The 16,138-nt window shown below is 34.1% G+C and overlaps 1 protein-coding gene across 9 annotated transcripts in view; it reads left to right on the plus strand.

Moving 5' to 3' along the window:
* Positions 1 to 16,138, plus strand: part of NOL4 (nucleolar protein 4) — a 397,837-nt gene that overhangs the window by 104,205 nt on the left and 277,494 nt on the right. For 6 of the 9 annotated variants that reach the window (XM_017874066.1, XM_017874069.1, XM_017874068.1 and 3 more), the window contains one exon: positions 15,254 to 15,365. In XM_017874066.1, coding sequence (XP_017729555.1) covers positions 15,254 to 15,365 — 112 coding nt within the window. Of the gene's footprint in view, positions 1 to 7,592; positions 7,662 to 15,253; positions 15,366 to 16,138 lie in introns of all 9 variants that reach the window. The other 3 variants (XM_017874065.1, XM_017874067.1, XM_017874072.1) reach the window with 1 other exon arrangement.

Consider the following 16,138-nt stretch of genomic DNA (forward strand, 5'->3'; position numbering starts at 1 on the left):
TTATTTTAAATTTGACCACATACTCATCAAATTCTCAGCACTACAAAATAACTTTGGATGGACAGAGTGCATTCCTCTGCTTTAGACTGTTTTTTTTTTTTTTCCATTAGATACCATAATCCAGTTGTGACTCATCAAGTTAATTTATTGGGCTGTGATCACTTTAAAAAAATGAAGTAGAGAAGAGAATAGAAATGATCCGTTTGATTTTATGAGTGTGGATATGTGCTAGCTTATGATGTGAAATGTATGTATACCTGTGCTGTTGATATAGAATGCTGGAAAGCCTTGCTTTAGATGGGCACTATGATTTCAAGCTGCCTGCAGACTCCCCAGTAATCACTTCCACCTACCCTATCACTTCTGCTCTTGGCATAGCCTTAGATTTTCCTGGCATAACAATTTTTTCCAAAGTTAAAATTACCTTCAGACTCAAACCAGTATTTTCATTCATATTAGATAAATATACTCTTTAAGGTTGCTAGATTTAACACACACAGGATGACCAGTTATATTTGAATTTCAGATAAACAATAGTTTTAATACGTTTGGCTCCAATATGGTATGTTTATCTAGAACTAAAACTGAATTAGGTGTCTTATATTTTATCTAGCAAACTTAATCCTATTTAAAAATCAACCCAGATCCTCCTGACTGGACTAGATCGCCCATCTCAACGAGGTAAAAAAGGCAAGAGTAGATGAATGGGTGTGAAGACTGAGGGAAAACATGATCAGAGAAGAAGGGAGAAAAAGAAAATGTGGGCAGTGCTTTTCTACAAATGTTCATTGGAGTAATGCTAATATTCCCAGAGTCATAGCAAAACAAGCAGTGCTGCAGGATTGATAGGAACTCAAAGAAAACATGATAATCCTCCACTAGGGAGCATGGGGATTTGGGGGTGATTGTGCAAATCTGGCAGTTTCCTGGTTTTGCTATTGGAAACATCATTTAGGCACAGGAATTCTTTTGGTCTTTAACAGATGTTGAAAGGTCAGATAGATACTCTGTCTATAAATAGATGAGTAGTTAGTGTTCCCAAGCAAAAAATTTTGAGAGATACAGTGATTACAAAGTTGTTTAGGCAGGCCAGTATGTCTGTCTTTTGTCTAACTCATTGTTGCTAGACAAGAACTTTTTATCTGTGAATTTTCTTGTTGAGTCCTCATTAAAGCCTTTTTCAGAGTTGCTCTGAAACTAATCAAATGATTACCAATAGATAATTCCAATAATTTGATATGTCCAGTCACATTAGTGCTGTAGAACCATATTGGGTAGTATTCAGGGGTAATTATGGTGCCTATGCATTCAATAGTTATTTGCTGGATAAATAAATATGTAGTTGAAAAATGTCTTTATCTTTGCAAGACTGTTTCCTTACATATCTCTGCAAATTAATTATTTCCTCTGCAGTAGTACAATGATATACACTGTTAATCCTTTTTCATGGACAAGTGGGTTAAAAAATTAATTTTAATAGAAAAGAAAATTAGTGTCTGAGCATTTCAATTTTGTAACACATCTAGAAAATTATCAAAGTCATAGCTAATGTAAGTCATCACATTATATTCCACTTGGGCTCAAATGTGACAGTGGTTGCATACTTTTTAAAGTCCTAAATGCAAAGGCATTCAATATATAAAACAGAAAAAGACAGAGAGCTGTTCCTTGAATTGGAGATATGCATAGAGCCTAGATTTCTTTTCCTCAGATAGAGGCCTTGCTGGAGTTCGGTGTTCTGTATGTTTATGAATCAGGACATATGGGTTTTTAATTTGGATTTATAGGATCTGTTCAATTTAATTTTAATTTTATGTTTTACAAATAAATTTTCTATACCTTAGTTATCCAGTTATATATATTGCAGAGGGTTTGTGATACAAATTTTCTCAAATATAATAAGATAAACAAATTTCACTAGGAAATTATTTCTAATTTATTCTTTATCCGTGATCTCCAGGATATTCACAAGAGAAAATGTCAGAAGTTTGACCTCAAGGGCAAATTCTTTTAGGAATATACAGTTTGATATTTGGCAAAAACTATGGTGTTCATATATTTATTCTAGTAAATAAAGGCATTATTTCTGTTCTCTAAATTCATTTTAAAAACAAAAGGTGGAGAAAGGTGATTTTAAGAATTCGTGTGATTACACTGGGTATTGTTTGCTCAAAAGCTCAGTGTCTGAAAAGGAGCACAATATACCAAAGCACCCAGTTACATTTTCGAACTACTGATATTTAGGAACCCTAATCATTTTTTTTTATTACACTAGTGAATTTAGGTTAAAATTGTATAATTTTGGTTGATGAATCTTTTGATTAGCTTATTTTTGTTTGTTTGCTTTATAAAATGATTGTTTCTACTCATGATTTGCCAATGTTATGTGATGGCTTTATTTCAGCTTGCACGTTAGCTTCAAATCTTAGACCAAGAATGGCTTCTCTGCTGGTGAATTTCTTCTTACAATAAGATGTCTTGTTCCTTTAGGGAGAGGCAGTTATTTACATTCATCTCATAAATTTCATTAAAAGTGGAAGTCCAACGCATTTGCTGACTGGCTGCTAAAATATTACAGCATAGTCACAAAGCCATCATTGTAGTCATCAGTTTTGCTAGAATGGAACAGATGGCCTGTTAATTTTTTTAAAGGCGGAGCTCTGTGTTGTTGCTCCATAGTCTGACTTGTTCTTGTGGAACTTTGTAACCTGAGACAAGGTACAGAGTGCTTGACTGACCCTTGTATTCAGAAAGGTCACCACAAACTGGTTAGAGCATTTTACACTTATAAAGAACTTCACACCAGGGAACAGTATAAACATTTTAGAATAATTAACCTATGATGTGAGGTTAATATCCCAGCTCTTTATGGATGAAACAGTCTCTATCTTTTTTCAATACTGATAACTAGGAGTGGCTATAAAACAGTGGTTAAAGTGATAGACTTTGAAACCACAATAGCAGGTGAGTCCTGTCTCTTGTACATAGTTGGCAAAATACACAACCTCTCTGAAGCTTAGCTCTCTCATCTGTTACATGGAGATCGTGACAGTGATCATGGTAATCTATTCGTGGGATTACCCACGAATTATTGTGAGGATTAAATGATGAAACTCATGTAAAGTTCTGATTCAGCATAATCCATTTACTAAGTACTCAATTAATGGAAAACAATCAGATTGCTTGGTGACAATAGATTGCTTGGTGACATTTTCTTCCATGTAATGCAGCCAAAACAAATAATTGTAATTAATGGGAATCTTAATTTTGAGGATTGCAAATTCTCTACCATTTCAAGAACCAGAGGTTTGCAGGTATATGTATAATACAAACTGAATAGTTAGAAACCCTTTTTATTGAATACCTTAGAAAGGAAACATTGTTGTAATTAGAGAGGAAGGATACTTGGGACTGAGAAAAGAAGACATGGTCAGATTCCCCATGTTTTAAAATTATTTTCTGTTATTTTTTCTCTTAATTTGAACTATTTTATGGCTTAGTTAAGGAGATAAACTTACATACTTATGAAACATAGTCTGAAAAAATAGAGCAAAACAAAATTTGTTGTTAAATTTTTTTGATTAATTAACTTCTTCAATTTTCTAACTTTATGTTACTTCAGATCCAAGTTGGAAAGGTAATTTATTTCTGAAGACTCTGATACTAAAAAAGAAAATGTAAGAAAACTTTAGTATTATACATTATTGAATTTACAAGATGAGTTTTGCAAATTAGTTTGCTTGTGGTTGCTTTTAAAATTTCAGATTTTTGGATAACTTATATGTTTATCTTACCTGCATTGTGTTAAGGTGAAGGCTAGTGATACTCAGGAATGGCCAGTATTTGGCCTTATAGTTGTAGGACTTTTTAAAGTACCATTTTTTTTCTTCAGAAAGGCAAGTAGACAAGTATATTTGTCAATGAGATTTTCAGTAAGGTATTCCCAAGAGTTTGCTTGTCATTTTTTTTTATAACCTACAGATGGAAGAGAGGAAACCATGCCCTTTATAGAACTTGATCATTGAGCTTTCTGCAGGTGGATAAGTTTGTCACTGGATCACTAATGTGCTGTTATTGCTCCAGAGGCTAATTTTATTGGTCAGTCCATCAAAAGATGCTGTGGTTAAATTACTTTTATATAGAAGTATTACTATACTTTTTGGATGGTAGAGGTCATTTCTACTTCTAATTTATGGAAATAATTTAATCTATTATTTTCTGTATTACTGATGAATTCCAGTCCTACTGGACTTACACTGTAATACTTCCACTGAAAACTCTATCAATGTTCCCCAATACACAAATGAATTAAGGCCTTCAGAAGTGGTAAGTTATGAAAAATTTACCTTGTGCCACAATTCCCCCACTCCACAACCATAGATAATTCTGAAATGGCCTCATTGTCTGGGGTGACACTGAAATTCTTTGTCTCACTGCCGAGGAAATCAAGAACGTGGACATACCAAGGGTGAGGTTAGAGCAGAAATTTAATAGGCAAAAGAAAGAGAACAGCTCGCTGCTGCAGAGAGGAGTCCCAGAAAAAGGGTTGCCATTCTTCAGGGAAATGCAAGGGTTTTTATAAGCAAGTTAGTGGGGAGGGAGTATTTCATCTACATAGGGCGTAAAAAAACTTATTAGGACTAGGTGTGTCATTTGCATAGGGTGTGACTCTCTGGCAGTCCTCACCCCAACCTTTTTGGCTGGTCCTTAGCCTAAGTTAGTCCATGTTACTTATCTTTTCCCCCACTGTGCATGTGCTAAGTGGGAGGCAGGTAGGCAAAATTTTAAAAATTAGTTGTGCATGGTAGAGTGTACCTGTAGTCCCAGCTAGTCAATGAGGCTGAATCAGGAGGCTTGCTTGAGCCCATGACTTTGAGGTTGCAGGGAGCTATTACTATGCTACTCCGCTCCAGCTTAGGTGATGTGCCTGGCCATGGTTGATGTGACTGGCCCAAGGTAGTTCTTTCTATCGGTGTAGCTGCAGGCACCACCTTCATGCAAGCTTCTAGCTGCCTTATCCAAAAAAGGATGTGGAAAGGAATGTGCTCACTAGGGCCCACAGTGCTTACTGGGACCCACTGTATGCATGTGAAACTTGCTAATTACACAGGAGGCTCCCTGTTTGTGCTGGAACTTGCTTCCTTATCTATGTCTGCAGCGTGATCTTCCAGGCTGCTCTTTTAGAGCAGAAGTTCTGCTGAGGACTCTTTGCTCTATTTGCCTGGCTAGTTTCTTCCTTCCGTCTCTCTGAATTCAAGGTAAAAGATAATAATAGTAACAAATCTTTCTCATGACTCAAGTTGAAGATAGTTTAACAAGCACTGATTTTTTCTGTGATAACATTTTGATACTTTGGGTTTCTTGAAAATTTTTTTTTTGTTTGCTTTCCCTGGGCCCTTAGCATCTGTCTTGTCTGTTGGATAAGCCACTCATCGTCCATTAAATTTACAGAAATAGACCAGTTTTTAGGAAATGCATGTTTGACTTCCAGCATTTTACTTTGCCCTCTGCTGTGTAACAATGACAATTCATTTCATCCCTTTATAGCAGTCAAACAATTTATCAAAAAGTTGATAAAAAAAAGTTACTGGAAAATCTGTTTTAACCATTTGCTTAAATAATGGTAGTAAAACCACAGTGAAAAGTATAACATTATATAAGCATAAGAAAACAAGTCTAGATTCATAGAAAACAACATTTGTAAGAAATATATTCCCCATAATTATTTACTTGATAAATAATATTAGGTCATTAGTTTATAAAGTTCAATATGGCCATTTTCTAGTTCATCCTTTGCATGTTTGTTTCTGTTGTGAGCAATATATTTAATATGTGAATTGTCAGATGGAAGTTGTGATTTTTTAGTGTTTAGTTAAGATGGATCAAGACTAATATCTATTCTTTAAAGTTTGCATCTTATCACTATCAAGGGACAGTGTTTCTGTGTTCATAAACAAATTCTAAGGAAATACTCTTTGTCTTTCTGAAATATAAAATGTTTTAAGAATACATTTTCAAGTGAAATATTGTTATCACCAATATTCTAGAAAATGTGCTGTACCTCTGTATATTCAAAATCCAGTTTCCATCTAGAAACAGAGTAGTCACATTGGAAAACTGGGTCCAAGACATTTATGACGTTTATGAACGATTATAGCATTTTACATAGTTAATTGTAATATAGTAGAATAGTGTTTTTGGTATCTGAATCAAAATATTTTTAAATTTCTGTTCCTTCTAGGTTTTATTTGCAACTGCTATTACATATTGCAAGAAAGATATTAGGACTTCGATAAATGGGCTGCCTTGAGGGACATGTCCCTGAGTGTTATCACCATTTATGAACATCTATTTAAAGTTGATTTAACATTTCAAACATTCATTCCCAGCAAATGAGAACAGGCCTTTCATTAGGGTAAGGGTCATAGAGGTACTTAGCATAGGCCTCAAGTTAGAAGAGGATTGGTGCATAGGCTTTCAATGCTATTTCTGAATTAGGTTAAATAAGGATGCACACAGAATCAAATGGCAGTATTTCATCACAAAAGTTTAATTATGAAGTGTAATTATTCAAATATACCATAATTTAAGAATTTTCCAAAGATGGGACACTTTTAATTTTTTTTTTTTTAAAGAGGCATTGTCTCACTCTGTCACCCAGGCTGGTGTGCAGTAGCATAACAATAGCTCCCTGCAACATCAAAGTCATGGGCTCAAGTGAGCCTCCTCCTTCAGCCTCCTTGACTAGCTGAGACTACAGACATACACTACTATGCACAACTAATTTTTTAAATTTCATATAGTGATAGGATCTATGTTGGCTGGGTTGTCACAAACTCCTAGCCTCAAGTGATCCTCCAGCCTCAGCGTGTCAAATTGTTGGGATTACAGGTGTGAGTCACCACACTGAGAACTGCAGTAATGAAGGTTGTCTAGGATATTTTCTTGTTTTGCTAGCTTTATTGAGGCATACTTGGTAAACGAAAATTGTAGCCAGGTGCAGTTGCTCATGCCTATAGTCCCAGAACTGTGGGACACCAAGATGGGATGATTGCTGGAGGCCAGGAGTTGAAGAGTAGACTGGGCAACACGATGAGACCCTGTCTCCACCAAAAAAAAAAAAAAAAAAAAAAAAAGCTGGGTGTAGTGGTCTGCACCTGTAGTCCTGGCTAATTGGGAGGCTAAGGCAGGAGGATCGATCACTTGTACCCAGGACTTTGAGGCTATAGTGAGCTGTGATTTCAGCACTCCAATCCAGCCTGGGCAATAGAAAGAGATCCTGTTTCAAAAAATAGATTGTATATATGTTAGGTGTACAACGTGTTTTCATATAAATCTACATTGTGAAATTATTACTGCAATCAAGCTAATTACAATCAAGCTAATTAGCATATCCATCACCACATATAGTAACCATTTGTGGGTACATGTGGTAACACTTGTGATTTGCTCTATTAATGAATTTTAAGCATACAATACAGAATTATCTGCAGTCACTATGCTATACATTTGATCTCTAGAACTTATTCATACTACATAACTAAAACTTTGTACCCTTTGACCAACATCTCCTCATTTTCCTCACCCTCCAGCCACTGGAACCACCATTGTATTCTACTCTCAGCTTCTATGAGTTTGACTTTTTCAGTTTCCACATACAGGTGAGATTATGCTTGTCTTTCTATGTCAGGTTTATTTCACTTACCATAATATTCCCCAGGTTCATACATGTTGTTGAGAATGACAGGATTTCCTCTTTTTTCAGTGCTGAATATTATGTCATTATATGTGTGTAATAACATGAAATATATATGTATACACATATAAAATTAAATATTGATATATTTATGTCATATTTTCTTTATTCATTCATCAGTGGATACTTATATTGTCCCCATATCTTATTATTATTATTTTTTTTGAGACAGTCTTGCTCTGTTGCCCAGGCTAGAGGGCAGTGGCACAATCTTGGCTCACTTCAAACTCTGCCTCCCGGATTCAAGTGATTCTCATGTCTCATCCTCCCAAGTAGCTGGGATTACAGGTACCTGCCACCACACCTGGTCAATTTTCGTAATTTTAGCAGAGATGGGATTTCACCATGTTGGCCAGGCTGGTCTCGAACTCCTGACCTCTGGTGATCCACCTGCCTCAGCCTCCTGAAGCGCTGGGATTACAGGTGTGAGCCACTGTACCTGGCCTAGTTGTCCCCATATCCTGGCTATTGTGAATAAGGCTGCAATGAACAGAGGAGTGCAGATATCTCTTTGAGATAATGATTTCATTTCCTCTGGATGTGTTCCCAGAAATGGAATTGCTGGATCACTTGGCAGTTCTATTTTCAATTTCTGGGGGAACCACCATATTGTTTTCTATAATGGATGGGTTGATTTACATTTTCACCAGTAGTATACAAGACTTCCCTTTTCTTCACATCCTTGCCGATACTTTTTATCTTTGACTTTTTTATAACAGTGATCCTAACAGGTGTGAGGTGATATCTCATTGTGGTTTTGAATTTTATTTCTCTGATGACTAGTGATGTTCAACATTTTTTCATATACCTGTTAGCCATTTTTTGGTCTTCTTTTGGGAAATGCCCATTCATGTATTTTGCCTATGACTTAGTCTGTTGGATTATTTAAAAGTAATAGAAACTTATTACCCATAGTTATGGAACCTAGGAAGCCCAAAAGCAAGGTACCAGTATATTTAGCATCTGATAAGGAACCGTTCCATGTAGATGGTGACTTCTTTCTTGGTGGAAGGACCAAAGAGACAAGCAAGCCCCCTTAGACCTCTTCTATAAGGGCACTAATCCCATTTATGAGAGTGTAGCCTCCCAAAGGCCTCACATCCCAACACTATTGCACTGGGGATTAAGTTTCAATGAAAAAGTTTAAGAAGACACAGACGTTTAAACATAGCAGCCCATTTTTAAATCAGATTATTTGTTTTATTGCTATTAAATTTTTTGAGTTCTTTATATATTTTGGACATTGACCCTTTATTATGTATGGGTTGTAAATAATTCCTTCCATTCTATGGGTTGTCTATTCATTGTTTACTGTAAGGAAGATTTTTAGTTTATGTAATCCTATATATATAAATATATATATACACACACACTCCTACATATATTCACATATATACATACGTGTATATGTATGTATGTATCTATACACACACACACACACACACATTTCAGTCTTTAATCCCTTTTGAGTTTATTTTTGTATAAGGTGTGATACAAAGGCCAATTTATTTATTCCACATTTGGATATCCAGTTTCCAAATACCATTTGTAAAAGAGATAATCCCTTCTCTTTGTGTGTTCTTGGTGTATTTGTTAGAGATTATTCTTTCTTTTTTTATAGCTTTCATTATATAGATCTTTGTATAGATTTTTTATCATCTTGGCTGAATTGTTTTCTATTTCATTTTATTTTGATGCTATTTTAAATGATGTTGTCTTCTTATTCTTTTTTGTATAGTTCATTGTTATGTATAAACATACAGCTGATTTTGTATCTTGATTTTTTTGTCCTGCAACTTTACCGGATTTGTGTATTAGTTCTAACATTGTTTTGGTGAGGTCTTTAGGATTTTCTGTCTATAAGATCATTTCAATTGTAAACAAAGAAAATTTTATTGATTTTTTCAAGTTTAGATGGCTTATCTTTTTCTAACCTTTTATTACTATGACTAGGACTTGTAGTACCATATTGAATAAAAGTGACAAGAGTGGGCATCCTTGTCGTATTCTTGATTTTGAAAGAAAAGTTTTCATTTTCTCACTACTGAGTATGACATTAGATGTGGGCTTATTGCATATGGCTTTTATTATATTGACGTACATTTCTTCTATACATATTCGTTAAGAGTTTTAATCATGAATAGATGTTGAATTTTGTCACATTCTTTTTCTGAATCTATTGAGATGATTATATTATTTTTTATCCTTCAATCTGCTAATGTGGTGAATCTCATTTATTGATTTGTGTATGTTGAAACATCCTTGCATCCTAGGGATAAAACCCACTTGACTATAGGGTATAATCCTTTTAATGTGCTTTTAAATTTTGTTTGCTAGTTTTTGTTGAGTTTTTCATCTATGTTCATCAGAGAAATTTGCTGTAAACTTTTTTTGTAGCGTCCTTATCTGGCTTTGGTGTCACGGTAATGCTGGCACAAACTTGGAAGTGTTCCCTCCTACCCAGTAATTTCTTTTTTGGAGGGCGGGGGTGGGAATGGAAGGAGTTTGAGAAGGGTTATTGTTAATTCTTCTTGGAATGTTTGGTAGAATTTACCAGTGAAGCCTTCAGGTCCTGGGACTTTCTTTATTGGGAGGTTTTTGATTACTGATTTGATCCCCTACTCACTATTGATCTGTTCATATGTCCTGTCTTTTATGATTCAGTCTTGGTATGCTGCACATTACTAGGAATTTATGCATTTCTTTTGTGTTATCAGATTTGTTGGCATATATAATTGTTCATAGTAGTTTCTTATGATTCTTTGTATTTCTGTGATATCATTTACAATATCTCTTCATTTACTTATAATTTTATTTATTTGATTCCTCTCTCTCTATTTCTTGGTCTAGGTAAAGTTTTGTCAATTTTGTGTATCTTTTCAAAAAACAAATAACTTGGTTTCATTGATCTTTTTTGTTTTTCTAGTCTCTGCCTTGTTTATTTCTGTTCTGATCCTTATTATTTCCTTCTGTCTGTTAACTTTGACCGTAATTTGTTCTTCTTTTCTAGTTCTTTGAGGTATAAAGCTAGGTTATTTGAGATCTTTTCTCTTCTTTTAAAATTAATTAATATTATTATTGTTTTTAGAAACAGGAAACAGGCTCTCCCTCTGTCACTCATGCTGGAATGCAGCGAGCAGCATGATCATAGCTCACCGCAGTCTTGAACTCCTGGGTTCAAGCAATCCTTCCACCTCAGCCTCCTGAGTAGCTGGGACTACAGGTGCATGCCACCATGCCTGAGGAATTTTTTTTTTTTTTTTTTTTTACTTTTTATAATTTTGTTTTAGAGGCAGAATCTCTCTATGTTACCCAGTCTTGTTTCAAATTCCTAGCCTCAAATGATCCTTCCTCTTCAGCTATCCAAGTAGCTGGGATTACAGGCATGAGCCACCACACCTGGCTCTTTTTCCTTAATGTGACATTTATTGCTGTACACTTCCCTGTTTGAACTGCTTTTGCTATATTCTATAAGTTCTGATATGTTTGTTTCCAGTTTGTTGTGCTTAAGATATTTCTGGATTTCCCGTTTGATTTTTTCTTTGCTCAGGAGTGAGTTTTTTATTTTCACAAATTTGTAATTTTTTTCAATTTTTCTTCTATTATTGATTTCTAGTTTCCTACCAGTGCGCTCTGTAAGGATATTTCATATGATTTCAGTTTTTAAAAATTTGTTAGAACTTGTTTTGTGGCCTAACATATGATCTATCATGAAAATTCTTCCCGGTTCACATGAGTAGTATATGTCTTCTGCTGCTGTTGGATGGTAAGTTTTGTATATGTTCATTAGGCTCATTCAGTTTCTATTGTTGTTCAAGTCTGCTGTTTCCTTATGCATTTTCTGTCTGGACTATCTTTTACTATTGAAAGCGATATATTGAAGTTCTCTGCTGTTAACATGTTGCTGTTTGTTTATCCTTTCAGTTCTATTAACATTGGCTTTATATATTTAGGTGCTGTGTTTTGGGGGTACATATATATTTACCATTGTTATATCTTCTTGATGAATTAACTTCTTTATCATTATATAATGACCTTCATTGCCTCTTGTGACAATTTTTAACAAGCACTCTATTATGTTTGATGTAAATATAACCATCCCTGATCCCTTTTGGTTACCATTTGCATGGAATATATTTTTCTATCCTTTCACTTTCAGCCTATGTGTCCACTTATAGCTGATGTGATACTTTTGTAGGCAACATATTACAGTTCTTGTTTTTCTTTTTTAAATTCATTCAGCCACTCTGACTTTTGATTGGAGAATTTGATCCATTTATGTTTAAAGTAACTATTGATAGATAAGGACTTACTATTGCCATTTTACTAATTGCTGCATGAATATTTTTCAATTTCTTCCTTTCTTGGTCTCTTCCTTTGTGATTTGATGATGTTTGTGTAGTTGTATGTTTTAATTACTTTTTCTTCATCTTTTGCATATCTACTTACAGATTTTTTTTTATTTGTGGTTACCATAGGACTTACATAAACTACCTTATAGTTATAACAAACTATTTTAAGCTGTTAACAAGTTAACTTCAACTGCTTCAAATACTTGGTGCCTGGAGTGTAATGGTGGGCCTGTTGCTAGGGTCCAAAGTGAAGTTGAAGTTGAGTGCTTACTTCACTCTCCTTCAACCATATGGAGAACTTCTTTCTCTAAGTTGTGCTGCATGGGTTTGAGGGAGAGTTGACAAATATAATGTGAAACCATCTTTTCTACCTTCTTCATTGAGTCTTTTCTTATTTCTGTGCTCCACTCAGGTGCTGTAATTACTTACTTGGATTCCTTAGTTGTTGTGAAGGTATTTTTGTGCATGGATGGTTATTCAAGTTCATGTTTCTGTGAGGGAACAAATGCTAGAAACTTCTATTTCACCATCTTGGTGACTCCTGAGAATTCCAGGACTCTTAATTTCGAGTAGGCCTGGGAGAAAAGATTCTGAATAGGGTAAAAGTTGTTTTTTTTTTCCTCTTCACCTGCATTGCAGGATAAATATTTTTTCAGAAATGAGTATGAGATGTGAAAAGCCTGCTTGGAGGATCTTTCTTCTGTGTGCATAGGAGGACTCTGTGGTCTGTGGGTCCCAGTGAATATGAGGTGGGGAAGAAAAGATTCAAGGGGAGTGGAATGCCATGGCAGGTGTCCCTATAACATGAATTCTAAACACCAAGAAAATTATTCCCAAATAAGTGCTTTTATCTTATGTAATATATAGTGACATGGCAAGTACTATGTTAGAGCCACAGCAGAAAGAATAATATGATACAATATTTGCTTAAAAATATTTTCTAAGATACAAAGTGGGCTTTGTGTTGTTTCATGCATACATGTATACATGAGCACAAACCTATTTTTGACCGTTACATGTAGTATTTTTCAGAGTAAAGCTATAAAACTAATGTGATATGATTATTAATGATTTCAATAAAATTTGATTTGGGGTTAAATGCTGCTAGACAAGTCATAGGATTGATTCAGGTCAATGATAAATCTATCCAGAAGGGATTTCTACATAAGTGCTTCATTAGCACAGGGAAAAGAGAAACTTTCAGAAAGTATCAGGGCTGTGGAAGCCAATCAAGTGTCTCTCCAACTCCATCACTTACCTATCTATCTTTCGATGAAATGTTTCTCTTTTATAAAGCAGATAAAACATTTAATAGAAATCTAGAAAAACCAATGGAGCCTTTGCCTGAAATCCTATTTGATAATTAATTTACTGGTCAGACCCATTAGTTCTAATGGACTATAACTCGATATGATTTAAAATATAAAACATAAGGATGGAGCATGCATTATAGACTTTTTTTCTTCTGAATTAGTATAAAGTATTTCTTCAGGGAGTAAGAAAATAATGATCTCTAATGAAATAAATCAGCTAAAAGTATTTATTCGCTCTGTAAAAACAGAAAAATAGAATTTAAATTCATATATGCTGTATGCGTTTATAGAAAAAGAGAGAGAAAATGAATGAGAATGTAAATTATATATATATATTCTTGTTAAATAATATAAAATTTTTTACAAAATAGTTTAGAATTGTTCTGGTCATTATCCTCACACAATAACTGCATAGTCTGAAGCAGTATTTTTTGAAGTCTGGATATCTTAGTCTGTCAATATTGTATTTAAAAATAAGAGTTCTGTATTTCAACCCCTAGGATTATTGAATTTTAATGACCTGAATATGGATTATCAATGGCAGATTTTAATTGTAAGCTTGTTTCTCCTCTTCAGTATTCTTATCACTTCTTTTCCCTTAAATTCAATAGGATTAGGCTATGTGGTACAAACTGATTTTAATATTAAATTAAGAGAAAATGAGCTTTACAATTTGGGATCTCAGAATATGGGGTTTCCTCAAGTCTATGCTCCTATAGCATGGATAAGCAAAAGTTGACTCCATCACCACTAAGAGAACTAGCACCCGTTTACACTTAATTATACATTTGTTGCACATTTTCCCTCATTTTTACTAATTTAAAATACATCAGTGTTTGTAAGGGCTATAGATGCACCTAAGAAATCATCTGTGGCATTTATGTCTTATTTGCAACTCATTTATTCCTATTGCTTATCTTATATTTCATGTAAAATGTTAGTGCTATGGTGGAAAACTGAAGCCCTGCATCAGACTTCTTAGCAGCACTGTCTGAGTCACTTTTATTTAAAGATATTCAACTATCTATCAGTTTCACTTAAGGAATTATTTGCTTTGATGGGAGAACTTGGTTTTTGAAAAGTTAATATTTATAAAATTACTGTAATGGTAGTATAGATTTCTAACTTGATTCTAGATCTTGGTTCTGAAAACAAAGCTCTACATAGGCCACAGAAAAGGCTTGCTCTGACAGTCAGTGTGAGCTATTATGGACATATATTATTAAAAATCGACATAAAATAAATGAAATATGTGGCCTAAATGCGTTTCCAGATGTGTCATTTTCTGTGGAAGGGATGATTCACTGCAGTAAATATATACATGAGTTCTGTTTTGAATTTATTTTTTATTCTCACTTAAAATATTTTGAAAAGCATCAATGAAGAAATGTTCATTGTGCAAAATCCAAAGTTTATTGCTCCTACTTGGGGCTAAATTACAAAAAAAAAGTATTTAAAATTGGATACAAATTTGATTGTGCTAGCAGTAACTTTAAAAACAATGTTGGCAATGTTTAATAATAAGGAAAATTCATTAGGATATCTGTACATGTGATTATTTTACCTAAAAGAAATGCAAAAATATAAACAGATGCTTATCGAGATGTGGTTGATTTTTATCTCCACATGGCCTTATTGGCTCTTATTAAAAGTCATCTAATCAAGTTTGATAGATATTTCTTGAAATGATGCATGGTATGCAATGCATGCTTTCATTGTGCTTCCTGCCATTATGGAATAACGTGTCTTATTTGGAAATACAATGATCATTTCTGTTAAATCATGCTCAGTCAGCTTATATAATAACACTTATATTTTGTGAATCATTTCAGATTTCAGAGAGCTATGCCTTCCTTCCAAGAGAAGCAGTGACACGATTTCTAATGAGCTGCTCAGAGTGCCAGAAAAGAATGCATTTAAACCCAGATGGAACAGATCATAAAGGTAGTTGCAGTGTCAAATAGTGAGATTTAAAGCAATTTTATTCATAATGGCAATTTATATCTCACATTTTTATAAAAACGTGGTAGACTGAAACAGTTCAACAAGTCAGATCATCTCATTTATTCAAGTAGGAGGCAGTGAATTTTGAATATCCACTTACAAAGTAATTCAGTGCCCATTGTTAGAAGAAAGACAGTTTCAGCTGTGGCAAATAACATTTTTCCCTGTAATAATGTTTTAATTTTCACTTATTATATGTATTTCATGGTATTTTAGATACATTCAGCAAGGAAATTGGTTTCTATCAATGTCTTTTCAAGTCTACCGATTCTTTATTTCTAAAATTATGAATAATGTGGAGTTTCTTTACTAAAAGTTTTACATAAAATTATGATTTGGCTTTAGTTCTCATTAAAATTATAGAAAATTATTTAGCTAAATATGACTTTCTCTCAGAGATTCTATCAGTCTCAGAGATACATTTTTGCTGGCTCATTCCTATGTCTTAAAGGTTAAATGGAATGGCCAAAAGCAAAAAATGGAGCAAATTTCATTTGGTATTCAAAAAATACATATAGAAAGTAAAGCAGAGAAGAAAAATACAAATAATTGTGTTAGTCACCACATTAGGTTTATTTATTGTTACTCAGGATGTTTAAAAGTTCCCCTGCACTTAGAAATAATTAATTAGTACTATTAAACAGTGTCAGTACACCTTTGTAGAACCTTACTAGTTATTTTTTCTACCATCCAACTATAATGCTACCATGCTT

Source organism: Rhinopithecus bieti, unplaced genomic scaffold, assembly GCF_001698545.2.
Source record: "Rhinopithecus bieti isolate Rb0 unplaced genomic scaffold, ASM169854v2 scaffold_5260, whole genome shotgun sequence".
In the NCBI taxonomy this organism is placed as follows: Eukaryota; Metazoa; Chordata; class Mammalia; order Primates; family Cercopithecidae; genus Rhinopithecus; species Rhinopithecus bieti.